Consider the following 15,444-nt stretch of genomic DNA (forward strand, 5'->3'; position numbering starts at 1 on the left):
GACCAAGAACCTGATGGTCACTTTGACAGAGCTCCAGAGTTTCTTTGTGAAGATGGGAGAACCTTCCAGAAGGACAACCATCTCTGCAGCCCTCCACCAATCAAGCCTTTATGTTAGAGTGGCCAGACGGAAGCCACTCCTCAGTAACAGGCACATTACAGCCCGCTTGGAGTTTGCCAAAAGGCACCTAAAGCGCTCTCAGACCATGATAAACAAGATCCTCTGGTCAGATGAAACCAAGATTGAACTCTTTGGCCTGAATGCCAAGCATCACATCTGGAGGAAACCTGGCACCATTCCTACGGTGAAGCATGGGGGTGGCAGCATCATGCTGCGAGGATGTTTTTCAGCAGCAGTGACTGGGGGACTAGTCAAGATCGAGGGAAAGATGAATGGAGCAAAGTACAGAGAGATCCTTGATGAAAACCTGCTCCAGAGCAGTCAGGACCTCAGACTGGGACGAAGGTTCACCTTCCAACAGGACAATGACCCTAAGCACACAGCCAAGACAACGCAGGAGTGGCTTCAGGACACGTCCTTGAGTGGCCCAGCCAGAGCCCGGACTTGAACCCGATCGTACATCTCTGGAGAGACCTGAAAATAGCTGTGCAGCGACGCTCCTCATCCAACCTGACAGAGCTTGAGAGGATCTGCAGAGAAGAATGGGAGAAACTCCCCAAATACAGGTGTGCCAAGCTTGTAGCGTCATACCTAAGAAGACTCGAGGCTGTAACTGCTGCCAAAGGTTCTTCAACAAAGTACTGAGAAAGGGGTCGGAATACTTATGTAAATGTGATAGTTTTCTTTCTACAAACCTATTTTTGCTTTGTCATTATGGGGTATTGTGTGTAAATTGATGAGGCGATAAAACGATTTAATCCATTTTAGAATAAGGTTGTAACGTAACAAAATGTGGAAAAAGTGAAGTGGTGTGAATACTTTTCGAATGCACTGTATATATACAGCAATGTTCTAACTTCTATTGGAAAGCCTTCCCAGAAGAGGGGAGGCTGTTATAGCAGCAAATAGGAGACCAACTACATATTAATGCCCATGATTTTGAAATAGAAATGTTTGACGAGCAAGTGTCCACATACTTTTGGTCATGTAGTGTATATCTCACTGTTTCTTAACCTATCATTCAATAGCTCAACCTGTGCTGGTCCATGATATGTTGCTGACCGGTTTCTGAGACTTTAATCTGGGAGTTCTACAGAGTTAGTTTTAATGTTAGCTGTCCTGCAAGGAGGAAAGAACATGGCTTGCTGGTCGCTGGTACAAAAAAGGTTAAGAAACATTTATCTTTATGCCTTCATTTTCTTTGTCTGAGAGACATTTTAGGCTTGGCTTTCCTCAGAATCCTTCTTCTTTTGAATTCTGCTTGTTTTTTTTTTCATTCTTAACCTCAGTTACCTTTATTTCAGTTTAGTTGTTTTCAAGGAAGCGTTATCTACATGTCCATACATAAATACATACAGTACCAGTCAAAAGTTAGGACACACCTATTCATTCAAGGGTTTTTCTTTATTTGACTATTTTCTACATTGTAGAATACTAGTGAAGACATCAAAACTATGAAATAACACATATGGAATCATGTAGTAACCAAAAAAGTGTTAAACAAATCGAAATATATTTTAGATTCTTCAAAGTAGCCACCCTTTGCCTTGATGACAGCTTTGCACACTCCTGGCATTCTCTCAACCTACTTCACCTGGAATGCTTTTCCGACAGTTTTGAAGGAGTTCCCACATATGCTGAGCACTTGTTGGCTGCTTTTATCTTCACTCTGAGGTCCAACTCATCCCAAACCATCCCAATTGGGTTGTTGTCAGGTGGATGTGGAGTCCAGGTCATCTGATGCAGCACCATCACTCCCCTTCTTGGTAAAATAGACCTTACACAGCCTGGAGGTGTGTTTTGGGTCATTGTCCTGTTGAAAAACAAATGATAGTCCCACTAAGCGCAAACCAGATGGGATGGCGTGTCGCAGCAGAATGCTGTGGTAGCCATGCTGGTTAAGTGTGCCTTGAATTCTAAATAAATCACTGACAGTGTCACCAGCAAAGCACACACACACACACCATCACACCTCCTCCTCCATGCTTCACGGTGGGAACCACACATGCTGAGATCATCGGTTCACATACTCTGCGTCTCACAAAGACATGGCGGTTGGAACCAAAAATCCTACATTTGGACTCATCAGACTCAAGGATAGATTTCCACCGGTTTAATGTCCATTGCTCGTGTTTCTTGGCCAAAGCAAGTTTCTTCTTATTTTTGGGGTCCTTTAGTAGTGGTTTCTTTGCAGCAATTTGACCATGACGGCCTGATTCACACAGTCTCCTCTAAACAGTTGATGTTGAAATGTGTCTGTTACTTGAACTCTGTGAAGCATTTATTTGGGCTGCAATCTGAGGTGTAGTTAACTCGAATGAACGTATCCTCTGCAGCAGAGGTAATTCTGGGTCTTCCTTTCCTGTGACGGTCCTCATGAGAGCCAGTTTCATCATAGCGCTTGATGGTTTTTCCTACTACAGTTGAAGAAACCTTCTTCAAGTTCTTGACATTTTCTTGATTGACTGACCATCATGTCTTAAAGCAATGATGGACTGTCATTTCTCTTCACTCATTTGAGCTGTTCTTGCCATAATATGGACTTGGTCTTTTACAAAATAGGGCTATCTTCTGTATACCACCCCTACCTTGTCACAACACAACTGATTGGCTCAAACACAACTGTTGGGGCTACAGATTAGCAATGAACCCCGAGTCGGGATTGCTAACAAGGCTGGAAATTCAAAACATCAAAAATCTAATAATTTCAATTTCTCAAACAATCAACTATTTTACACAATTTAAAAGATAAACATCTCCTTAATCTAACCACATTGTTCGATTTTCAAAGAGGCTTTACGGCAAAAGCATAAAGTTAGATTATGTTAGGACAGTACATAGCCACAAAAGTACAAACATCCATTTTCAATTCAAGGTCAGGCGTCACCAAAAGCAGAAACCAGCTAGAATTATGCACTAACCTTTGTCAATCTCCATCAGATGACACTCCTAGGACATTATGTTATACAATACATGCATTTTTTGTTCCATCAAGTTCATATTTATATCCAAAAACAGCATTTTACAGTAGCGTGAAATTCAGATTTTTTTCTTCTCTGAAATGCTTCCGGTGAACATAACAAAATTACTATTCGAAAACATTGGTAAATTATAATATTGTCATTCAAAGAATAATATATTATCATCTCGTAATTGCTACCGAATGGCCAGATCTCAAAATAACTTTACTGGGAAATCACATTTTGCAATAAACGGGGTGCTATGCTAAGAACAATAAGCTATGCTATACAGTTAGCATCATCTAATATCGATAATAACATTGTAAATATCCCCTTACCTTTGATTATCTCCATCAGAAGGCACTGCCAGGATTTCCCAGGTCCGGAACAAATGTGGTTTCTTTTGACAAAGTTCATAATTTATGTCCAAATAACACCAAGTACTTAGCGTTCATTATGCTCCCACAAAACGTGGTGGGGGGGTGTAAAATCATGCCGAAAAGCTAAAAAAACCTAGTAAATAATCTATTTACGTTCGTTCAAACATGTCAAATGTTGTTTAGCATTAATCTTTTGGTCCATTTTTAACGTTAAACATCAGTAATATTTTCACACAACCTATCCTATGTCTAGATAAACAATGATGACAAACTCACGCTTCTCAGATTTATGCGCAGGCGCAAAAAAATGAAGTGATGACATGTCAACTTCCTTGCATTCTAATTTGCTCTCTGTTTATCATAGACGCTTCAAACAACTTTATAAAGATCGTTGACATCTAGTGGAAGCCGTAGGTGTTGCGAAATGAATCCTTTCTCACTATGGTATCTATAAAACAGTGACACTAAATAGTACAGTCACAAAATTCAATTCAAATTTGGATCTATTTTTCACAGGTTTTTGCCTGCAATATGAGTTTTGTTATACTTACAGACACCATTCAAACTGTTTTAGAAAATTCAGAGTGTTTTCTATCCGAATGTGTTAATAATATGCATATCCTAGCTTCTGAGTTGGTGTAGGAGGCAGTTAAAAATGGGCACATATTTTTTTCAAAATGTCTCAATACTGCCCCCGAGCCCCAACAGGTTATTAAGAAGGAAAGAAATTCCACAAATTAACTTTTAACAACTGTTAATTGAAATGCATTCCAGGTGATTACCTCATGAAGCTGGTTGAGAGAATGCCAAGAGTGTGCAAAGCTGTTATCAAGGCAAAGGGTGACTACTTTGAAGAATCTCAAATATAAAATAACACTTTTTTGGTTACTACATGATTCCATATGTGTTATTTCATAGTTTTGATGTCTTCACTATTATTCTGCAATGTAGAAAATAGTAAAAATAAAGAAAAACGCTTCAATGAGTAGGTGTGTCCAAACTTTTGACTGGTACTGTACATAGATTCAATAAAACAATTACTTATTGCAACAAAATTCAGACTGACTCCTCACACACTGTAAGGTAAGGTGTATAGTCACACTGGTACAGAAGACTCACTCTTTTTTTTGCCATGTTTTTTTCTCCTCCCAATGTTTTAGATTTTCTTGTGCTCTTTCTTTTGCTCTGTTTTCTCCTCTGTGTGTCCTGGTTGTGTTTTTACGTTACCATGTGAACTGTGTCGTGCTGTACTAGACGTGCCTGTGCAGCGGTCTGGCTGTGTAGTAGCCGAGGGAAGCCCCTCCGAACCCTGTGGTAAGATGGTCTTAATGGCTGTGTCTCAATAGTCTCTAAGTGTCCTCTTTTTCTTGTCTCCTTTCCTTCATTTGATCTGAGGGAACAGGACAGTGGACAGGTGGAAACCCGATTCACCAGCACTAGGCTTTTTTTCCACCATAATAGCACCTATCCCGTCTGTTAAGTTCAGTGCAAACAAAGGGAGGCAAGTGGAAGTTGCCGTTTTAGACTATTGAGATGCACCCCGTTAGTGTGTGGGGGCTGTTTTGTGTTGCGACGTCCCCAGTTCTTCTGTCATGTTCACGAACGTACTAACACGAGTCCTACACCCCTTCGTTCTCCTTTTATTAATTTTTATTGAACTCACCATTGCCTCTCATTGCCCTGGCAGTGAACTTTGAGAAACATTGTCTGGATGTTTTAGTGTTACCTGGCCAGAGCAGCGTGAAGGAAGATGTTTGGGTTGATGACGGAATGCTACCAGGAGAGGTTGAGGGGAGAAAGTTGGAGAAAACGCACCTGTTTAACTATACTACATTTTTAAGTGGCAGTTCAGCCGAATGACCTATTTATTTACATTGTCAAGGTTGGTGAGACTGAAATCCATGCTTTGGTGTTGTGAAGCTAGCTACTGCCACCAACTGTTAATGTTGGTGGCAGTAAATCAGTGTCCCCCAGTTAGCATGCTTTCAATTTCATGCCCAGATCATATTTTAAAGGGATTGTGTAGCCCAATAACTTTGAAGTGACTTTGATGTGATTTGGGCATGACATTGAATTTACTTAGTTTTTTAGCTATAAAATTGCTAATACAGCAGGATTCTTTCTGGATTAAAATGGGGCTTAGGTGAGGGGTTTGGCTGGGGTGTGGCAGTGGGCCTGGGCCAATAGCGAGGTCATCGACCCCTTTTTTTGGAGGCCCTCTTGCTCGCAGAGACAAAATGTTGCTGTTTTAAAGCGAATTTCCTGCAATTCTACAGATTTTGCTATGGCTATTGCCGTGTTCTTATGCTATCTAAGTGACTTAACAAAGTCAATGGGGGCCCCCATGTCATGACAAAAATACTCCTGAATGCATAATTTTCTACAATTGTAGATTCTCCCTGACTGTTTTGCTTTTATTTTGGTGATTGTTAGTAAAAAAAAAAATTACAAATCTTATTTAAAAATACATAGCTCCAATAAGTTTTCTACATATGTTATATTAAGTTTACACTGAAAATGTTTTTCCATGCCAAAAATTATTTCCCCCAAAAAGGCAGCCCGAAAAAAACACTTACACAGCTCATCCAATACTTTTCTATGTTGAGAAAAATGCTGTACAATATCAGTTAGTGTCAGTGGCTAGCTTAACAAAACCAAAGCAATGACTAAAGTCTCCTTGTTCATAGACTGCTTTCAAGGTAAGGAAACAAATATGTGGATAAAAAATGTGGCTGAAATGTCCATTTAAAGTGCTTCAAAGTGAGACAGAACCATATTTTCTCACACATTTGCAATAATTTGAGTAATACGTTGATGATTACATCTGTTGCTGGGTTGCAACATTAGCCATTATTTGACATTGCACAATTTCTTACTGTACCTCCTGCAACCTAGCCTCGTATGAACCATCCTGACCTCGAGAGCTTACATTCTGTTTCGCTTCACAGATAACGAATCAGAATGTAAGCTTGCGAGATCAGGATGGTTTGTACGAGAGGCTACCTGCAACCTGGACTACTGGTTTAATCTGCTTTTTCGTTTGGCTTTGTTTACAGTATGCACTCACTGTTTATAATGATGATATGGGTTTGGATTAACTATTGTGTTAGTGCAACTCACCTGCAAGTTTACTGGTGTGGTGAATCAATGTCAATTTACGAATGTGAATCCGTGTGTCTCTCTATTTGAAAGTCAAACAACTCACAATCTGTGTTCAAACAAACATGACAGAGGGTGCTGTTGCCACTTGTGTCCTGATATCAATGTTCCACAAACAACATGTCTTTATGTGAGCATCAAACTGGGTTCCTAGAGGGTCATGTGTTATGCTGTTATTTATAACAGCCTATCAAAGCATCATACGGATATTAAAGGGATAGTTTAGCAAAACTATTTCGATATTTGTTTCCTTATCTTGAAAGCAGTCTATGGACAAGGAGTGATTGCAATCCACACTATACTTTTGTTTGTCTCTTTTTGTGCATAGACTGCCTTCAAGTTCAGGGAACAAATGTCTAATATGCAATTTTGCAGAACTATCCCTTTAACAAAATGCATCCATGTATTAAAGGCTTTTGAAGAAGAGAGTGAAGTACTTTCACAACTGGGGCGTAGTATTAAGTATTTGAAACCAGGTAATACCCTGAGGTATCAATCATTCATTGCTGCCACTCAATAGAAGCTTCAAAAGCCTCAGGTTTCATCATCATCATTTTATAACAACGACTAGCCACAAAACAGACCTGATCTATTGAGTGAGTGCCTCCATCACCAAGGAGACACATTGCCTTATACCTGTATATAGGAAAACAGTTTGACACCCACATTGCATATTGTGCCCCATCACGCACCCCCTGTCACCGACCTTGATTCCTTTAACTGTGCCAACCCGAGTGTATGTGTGTGTGTTGTTTGTGTGTGTGATGGTGGGTAACACAATATTTCTTTCTCTTCTGTCTGTCTATGTGTAGGGCTTGTCCAGCGTTGTGTGATCATCCAGAAAGATGAGAATGGCTTCGGGTTGACAGTGAGCGGAGACAACCCTGTATTTGTGCAGTTGGTCAAAGAGGGTAAGGCCTTTTCCATCCTATTCTAATCTACACCTTCCTGTTCTTTAGTCAAGTCAGTTATGATGAGGTATGGTGTGGCTTAATTGGTAAAGCATGGTGCTTGCAACAGCAGGGTCACTGGTGCGATTCCCACTGGGGCCACCCATATGAAAATGTATGTACAGCTGAAGTCGGAAGTTTACATACACATAGGTTGGAGTCATTAAAACTCGTTTTTCAACCACTCCACAAATTTCTTGTTAACAAACTATCGTTTTGGCAAATCGGTTAGGACATCTACTTTGTGCATGACACAAGTAATTTTCCCAACAATTGTTCACAAATAGATTATTTCACTTATAATTCACTGTATCACAATTCCAGTGGGTCCGAGGTTTACATACACTAAGTTGAATGTACCTTTAAACAGCTTGGGAAATTCCAGAAAATGATGTCATGGCTCTAGAAGCTTCTAATAGGCTAATTGACATAATTTGAGTCAATTGGAGGTGTACCTGTGGATGTATTTCAAGGCCTACCTTCGAACTCAGTGCCTCTTTGCTTGACCTCATGAGAAAATCAAAAGAAATCAGCCAAGACCTCAGAAAAAAATATGTAGACCTCCACAAGTCTGGTTCATCTTTGGGAGCAATTTCCAAACGCCTGAAGGTACCAGGTTCATCTGTACAAACAATAGTACGCAAGTATAAACACCATGGGACCACGCTGCTGTCACACCGCTCAGGAAGGAGACGTGTTCTGTCTCCTTGAGATGAACGCACTTTGGTGCGAAAAGTGCAAATCAATCCCAGAACAACAGCAAAGGACCTTGTGAACATTCTGGAGGAAACGGGTATAAAAGTATCTATATCCACAGTAAAACGAGTCCTACATCGACATAACCTGAAAGGCCGCTCAGCAAGGAAGAAGCCACTGCTCCAAAAACCAGACTACCGTTTGCAACTGCACATGGGGACAAAGATCGTACTTTTTGGAGAAATGTCCTCTGGTCTGATGAAACAAAAATAGAACTGTTTGGCCATAATGACCATCGTTATGTTTGGAGGAAAAAGGGGGCGGCTTGCAAGCCGAAGAACACCATCCCCACGGGGCTGGCAGCATCATGTTGTGGGGGTGCTTTGCTGCAGGGGGACTGGAGCACTTCACAAAATAGATGGCATCATGAGGCAGGAAAATGATGTGGATATATTGAAGCAACATCTCAAGACATCAGTCAGGAAGTTAAAGCTTGGTCGCAAATGGGTCTTCCAAATGGACATTGGCCCCAAGCAAACTTCCAAAGTTGTGGCAAAATGGCTTAAGGACAACAAAGTCAAGGTATTGGAGTGGCCGTCACAAAGCCCTGACGTCAATCCTATAGAAAATTTGTGGGCAGAACTGAAAAAGCGTGTCCTCCTGCTCTGTCAGGAGGATTGTGTCAGAATTCACCCAACTTATTGTGGCAAGCTTGTGGAAGGCTACCCAAAACATTTGACCCAAGTTAAACAATTTAAAGGCAATGCTACCAAATAGTAATTGAGTGTATGTAAACGTCTGACACACTGGGAATGTAATGAAAGAAATAAAAGCTGAAATAATAATTCTCTCTACTATTATTCTGACATTTCACATTCTTAAAATAAAGTGGTGATCCTAACTGACCTAAGACAGGAAATTTCTACTAGGATTATGTAAGGCTCGGGCGTCGTGAGTGAGGAATCAAAACGCAGGAAGCAGCGAGCACAGGGTAGTGGCTTTTTGATGGGTCAAGAGGCGAACACACACAAGCCACCCCAAACAGCGAATAGCGCGCACACAAAACAAAGTGCCCCAAACACAGGGGAAAACACATGCGGCGCAAAACTAACGCACAAGCGTAAACACAAGCACACAAACAGGAATGACAATCCCGCACAATGAGAAGGCAGCCCTGCTAATCACCCCCACTACGAACAGGTGCACACAATCACAAAAGGGGGGAAAACAAAAAAGGGAATCAGTGGCAGCTAATAGGCCGGTGACGACGACCGCCGAGCGCCACCCGAGCAGGAGGGGGCGCCACCGTCGGTGGGAATCATGACAGATTAAATGTCAGGAGTTGTGCAAAACTGAGTTTAAATGTATTTGGCTAAGGTGTATGTAAACTTCCGACTTCAACTGTATATTTATTATATGTCAAGTTAATTTAATTGTATATCTTGGGGGTGTAAACCTCTGACGTTAGCGCAATATGTTCAATTGGGAGCATAGCACAATGTAAATATCTATTCATACAGTCTTGATACCCAAGGCAAGGATACAATATATTGGATTTATCTCTGGAGGTGTCATAATACAGTCAGATACAGTAATATCTCTAACCTTTTATCATTCTCACTCCCTTTGCCTGTCCTGTCCTCTTCCGCAGATGGCGCTGCCATGCGAGCGGGTGTCCAGACGGGTGATAGGATCATCAAGGTGAGGCTCATTCCCTCTCTGGGGCCCATAACACTCTTCCTAGACATTACCCGTAGCCTAATCTCTCGTGGACAGATGCATGTAACATAAATGGTAGTAGCATCTGTCGCAGACCTGGGTTCAAATACAATGTCAAATATCTGAATTGCTTTCACATACGGTACATCTGAAGTAAGTATTCAGATATATTTTATTTGAAAAGACAATTAGTTGAATATTTGTAATTCATTTGGAAAAATACTTGGAAAGTATTTGAAAATACTCATACAGTTGAAGTCGGAAGTTTACATGTACTTAGGTTGGAGTCATTAAAACTTGTTTTTCAACCACTCCACAAATTTCTTGTTAACAAACTATAGTTTTGGCAAGATGGTTAGGATATCTACTTTGTGCATGACACAAGTCATTTTTCCAACAATTGTTTACAGACTTTTTATTTCACTTATAATTCACTGTATCACAATTCCAGTGGGTCAGAAGTTTACATACACTAAGTTGATTGTGCATTTAAACAGCTTGGAAAATTCCAGAAAATGATGTCATGGCTTTAGACGCTTCTGATAAGCTATTTGACATCATTTGAGTCAATTGGAGGTGTACCTGTGGATGTATTTCAAGGCCTACCTTCGAACTCAGTGCCTCTTCGCTTGGCATTATGGGAAAATCAAAAGAAATCAGCCAAGACCTCAGAGAAAAAATTGTAGACCTCCACAAGTCTGGTTCATCTTTGGGAGCAATTTCCAAACACCTGAAGGTACCACGTTCATCTGTACAAACAATAGTACGTAAGTATAAACACCATGGGACCACGCAGCTGTCACACCGCTCAGGAAGGAGGTGTGTTCTGTCTCCTAGAGATGAACGTACTTTGGTGCGAAAAGTGCAAATCAATCCTAGAACAACAGCAAAGGACCTTGTGAAGATGCTGGAGGAAACGGGTACAAAAGCATCTATTTCCACAGTAAAACGAGTCCTATATCGACATAACCTGAAAGGCCGCTCAGCAAGGAAGAAGCCACTGCTCCAAAACCGCCATAAAAAAGCCAGACTACGGTTTGCAACTGCACATGGGGACAAAGATCATACTTTTTGGAGAAATGTCCTCTAGTCTGGTGAAACAAAAATAGAACTGTTTGGCCATGATGACCATCGTTATGTTTGGAGGAAAAAGGGAAGGCTTGCAAGCCGACGAACACCATCCCAACCGTGAAGCACGAGGGTGGCAGCATCATGTTGTGGGGGTGCTTTGCTGCAGGAGGGACTGGATCACTTCACAAAATAGATGGCAACATGAGGAAGGAAAATTATGTGGATATATTGAAGCAACATCTCATGACGTCAGTCAGGAAGTTAAAGCTTGGTCGCAAATGGGTCTTCCAAATGGACAATGACCCCAAGCATACTTCCAAAGTTGTGGTAAAATGGCTTAAGGACAACCAAGTCAAGGTTTTGGAGTGGCCATCACAAAGCCCTGACCTCAATCCCATAGAAAATCTGTGGGCAGAACTGAAAAAGCATGTGCGAGCAAGGAGGCCTACCAACCTGACTCAGATACACCAGCTCTGTCAGGAGGAATGGGCCAAAATTCACTCAACTAACTTATTCTGGGAAGCTTGTGGAAGGCTACCCAAAACGTTTGAACCAAGTTAAAGAATTTAAAGGCAATGCTACCAAGTACTAATTCAGTGTATGTAAACTTCTGACCCACTGGGAATGTGATGAATGAAATAAAAGCTGAAATAAATCATTCTCTCTACTATTATTCTGAGATTTCACATTCTTAAAATAAAGTGGTGATCCTAACTGACCTAAAACAGGGACTTTTTACTAGGATTAAATGTCAGGAATTGTGAAAAACTGAGTTGAAATGTATTTGGCTAAAGGTGTATGTAAACTTCAGACTGACTTAAAAATACACTCTCATGCATTTTACCCAGGTATTTGAAAATAATCTCATGTACAATTTTGTAGACTATTTGGTTTTTACAAATAACCGTTAAAATACTCAAATAAAAGTATTGATTTTGGGCTGTGTGTTTGAAAATACTCAAATACACCATTTTCTTTTTTAAATACCAGATACTCAAATCTATATGTATTTGAACCCAGGTCTGATCTGTCGACAGACTGTGGGATGGGACGACTAACGAGGAACTTTGTTTCGGTACTCAGATTTTTAATCTCTGATCATTTGGACAAATCATGACTTTGCTGGTGTTCCCATCTTTCAAATTTTGGAAGGGGAGGGGACATTTGGCCCATAGATTTGCCCGAAACTGGCTGAAAGTTTTCATTTGGAGGGGTGGAGACTATGCTAGTTGTGTATTACGTTTTCTAATACGTCTCCCCCCACGTCTCCTGGGATTACCCTTAGTTTCAGATCTATGATCAGTTTATCTTCCCAAGAACCTTACCTCATGCATTTTAACCAAAATGCAAAACTGAAACTAGATCAGTGTGAAGGGGGCAACTTCATCCTGCCACTATCTCTAAAACAGAGACCAATCTGGGTGAAGTTTTCCCAAGTTACCATTCTAGGATCAGTCTCCCCTCCCCTCCCCAATCCTTACCTTAAAGGGGCAATCCGCAATTGAAACAATAACAAACCCTGATCCCTGCCTCTGTTTCGGTAAAAATCTGAGGGATGGGGCTGGAGAAATGTAACCACTCTCAAATTCATACAGAGCTATGGATGCAAGATATAGTTTTAACCATGTTTTGAGGCTATGTAGTGTTTGTTTACATTATTTATTTATTTATTTTTACAAAAATACAAAAAACATGCTTATATTTAGGATCTGATGGAGGTACGACTGTTAAACTAATGAGCCATTTATAAGTTATATTCCTTAAGAATCAATGGGTATAGATAATCATTTTTTTAGTCCAGAAATGTATATATTTGTATTTGTTATGGATCCCTATTAGCTGAGTTCTGTAAAATTAAGGCAGTTCTATACAATTAAAAACATTGCATTACATTTCACATCAGATTTCACAACACATTAAGTGTGTGCCCTCAGGCCACTAGTCTACTACCACATATCTAAAACACAAAATCCATGCGTACGTGTGTGTATAGTGCGTATGTTATCATGTGTGTCTGTAGCAACTGGTGATTGCCCCTTAGTGGGGAAAATGCTAAACTGACGAAAGATCAGTGTTTAAGAAAAACATAATTCTGTCTCAGACAAGAGAACCCTGCAGGCTACTGCAGTAGGTCGTAGGTCATGGGTTTGGCCCCCTCCATACTTTACCACTGCCCTCTGCTGGGATGCTGAGTAGCTACACCATATAATGGCAATGCATTCCAATGGGTCATTGGAAAGGGCAGGATGGCTTAGTGCTGTGCATAGTGTCAGTGAAGAAAATGAATTGTTAGTTTGTGGGGGTGAACCTAAACTTTCACTTCAGTAACATTTTCAATTAGTCATGCATTGATGTTGGTATTGATGTTAGGATTCATAGCAGGGCCAGACGGGTTACCAGGACGTGTACTCAGAGCATGCGCTGACCAGCTGGCAAGTGTCTTCACTGACATTTTCAACCTCTCCCTGACACAGTCCGTAATACCTACATGTTTCATGTAGACCACCATAGTCCCTGTGTCGAAGAAGCCAAAGTAACCTGTCTAAATGACTACCACCCCGTATCACTCACATCTGTAGCCATGAAATGCCTTGAATGGCTGGTCATGGCTCACATCAACACCATCATCCCAGACACCCTGGAGCCACTCCAATTTGCCTACCGCCCCAACAGAACCAGAGAGGGTGCAATCTCTATTGCACTCCACACTGCTCTCTCCCACCTGGACAAGAGGAACACCTATGTGAGAATGCTGTTCAGTGACTACAGCTCAGCGTTCAACACCATAGTGCCATCCAAGCTCACCACTAAGCTAAGATCCCTGGGACTGAACACCTCCCTCTGCAATTGGATCCTGGACTTCCTGATGGGCTGCCCCCAGGTGGTGAGGGTAGACAACAACACATCCTCAATGCTGACCCTCAACATGGGGGCCTCTCAGGGGTATGTGCTTAGTGCCCTCCTTTACTCCCTGTTCACCCATGACTGCATGGATGCACACAACCCAAACACTATCTTTAAGTTTGTCGACAACACAACGTTGGTAGGCCTGATCACCGACAACGATGAGACAGCCTATAGGGAGGAGGTCAATAACAACATCTTCTCCCTCAACGTCAATAAAACAAAGGAGCTGATCGTGGACTACAGGAAACGGAGGGTCGAGCAAGCCCCCATTCACATCGACGGGTCTGTAGTGGAGCAGGTCAAGAGCTTCAAGATCCTGGATGTCCACATCACTAAGACTCTATCATGGTCCACACACAGCAACACAGTGGTGAAGAGGGCAGGACAATGCCTCTCCCCCTCAGTTGGCTGAAAAGATCCGCAATAAATTCTACAGCTATACCATTGAGAGCATCTTGACTGACTGCATCACCATTCGATATGGCAACCGCAAGGCGCTACAGAGGGTAGTGCATACGGCCCAGTACATCACTGGGAAAGAGATCTCTGCTATCCAGGACCTCTATACAAGGCGGTGTCAGAAGAAGCAGGAAAAAATTGGCAAAGGCTCCAGCCACCCAAGCCACAGACTGTTCTCTCTGCTAACGCACAGCAAGTGGTACCAATGCACCAAGTCTGGAACCAACAAGCTTCTACACCCAAGCCATAAGACTTCTAAACAAGAGTGGCTACAAATGGCTACCCGGACTACCTGCACTAACTATTTTTCTACTGTATTATTGACTGTATGTTTGTTTTACTCCATGTGTAACTCTGTGTTGTTGTTTGTGTCGAACTGCTTTGCTTTATCTTGGCCAGGTCGCAATTGTAAATGAGAACTTGTTCTCAACTTGCCTACCTGGTTAAATAAAGGTGAAATATATATATATATTTCTTTACGTTTTTTTGCACTAACTCTCTTGCACTGACCCTATGTACACAGACTGGACTCACACACACGCACGCGCACACGCACACACATCCTACATACGCCCAAACACACATAACATGCACACACATGCATACTATACTGACTCCACACACACACTTTCAAACTCACCACATGCGCTGCTGCTACTGTCTATTATCTATCCTTCTGCCTAGTCACTTTACCCCTACCTATATGTACATAGCTACCTCAATTACCTCGTACCCCTGCACATCGACTCTGTACTTGTATTCCCTGTATATAGCCATGTTATTTTCTACTCCCTATGTATAGCTATGTTATTTTTACTTGTTATTTTTATTCGTTATTCTCTGTATATTTATTCATTGTGTCACTTTCTATTTTTTATTACATTTTTTATCTTATCTTTAACTCTGTATTGTTGAAAAAGGACCTGTAAGTAAGCTGTTCGTCTACACCTGTTGTCTACGAAGCATTTGGCCAAAAAATGGATTTGATTTGAATGAACATTTAGAAATAAATAAGGTATTTCT

The 15,444-nt window shown here is 41.3% G+C and overlaps 1 protein-coding gene across 4 annotated transcripts in view; it reads left to right on the top strand.

Annotated features, from left to right (window-relative positions):
• The window catches only part of arhgef12b (Rho guanine nucleotide exchange factor (GEF) 12b), a 109,754-nt gene that overhangs the window by 49,918 nt on the left and 44,392 nt on the right, over window positions 1-15,444 (top strand). For 3 of the 4 annotated variants that reach the window (XM_014197790.3, XM_082974715.1, XM_082974716.1), the window contains exons 4-5: window positions 7,432-7,530; window positions 9,917-9,966. In XM_014197790.3, the coding sequence (XP_014053265.3) occupies window positions 7,432-7,530; window positions 9,917-9,966 (149 nt within the window). Of the gene's footprint in view, window positions 1-4,754; window positions 4,775-7,431; window positions 7,531-9,916; window positions 9,967-15,444 lie in introns of those variants that run through there. The other variant, XM_082974717.1, reaches the window with a different exon arrangement.

This window comes from Salmo salar, chromosome 04, assembly GCF_965601325.2.
Source record: "Salmo salar chromosome 04, fSalSal1, whole genome shotgun sequence".
NCBI classification, from domain to species: domain Eukaryota; kingdom Metazoa; phylum Chordata; class Actinopteri; order Salmoniformes; family Salmonidae; genus Salmo; species Salmo salar.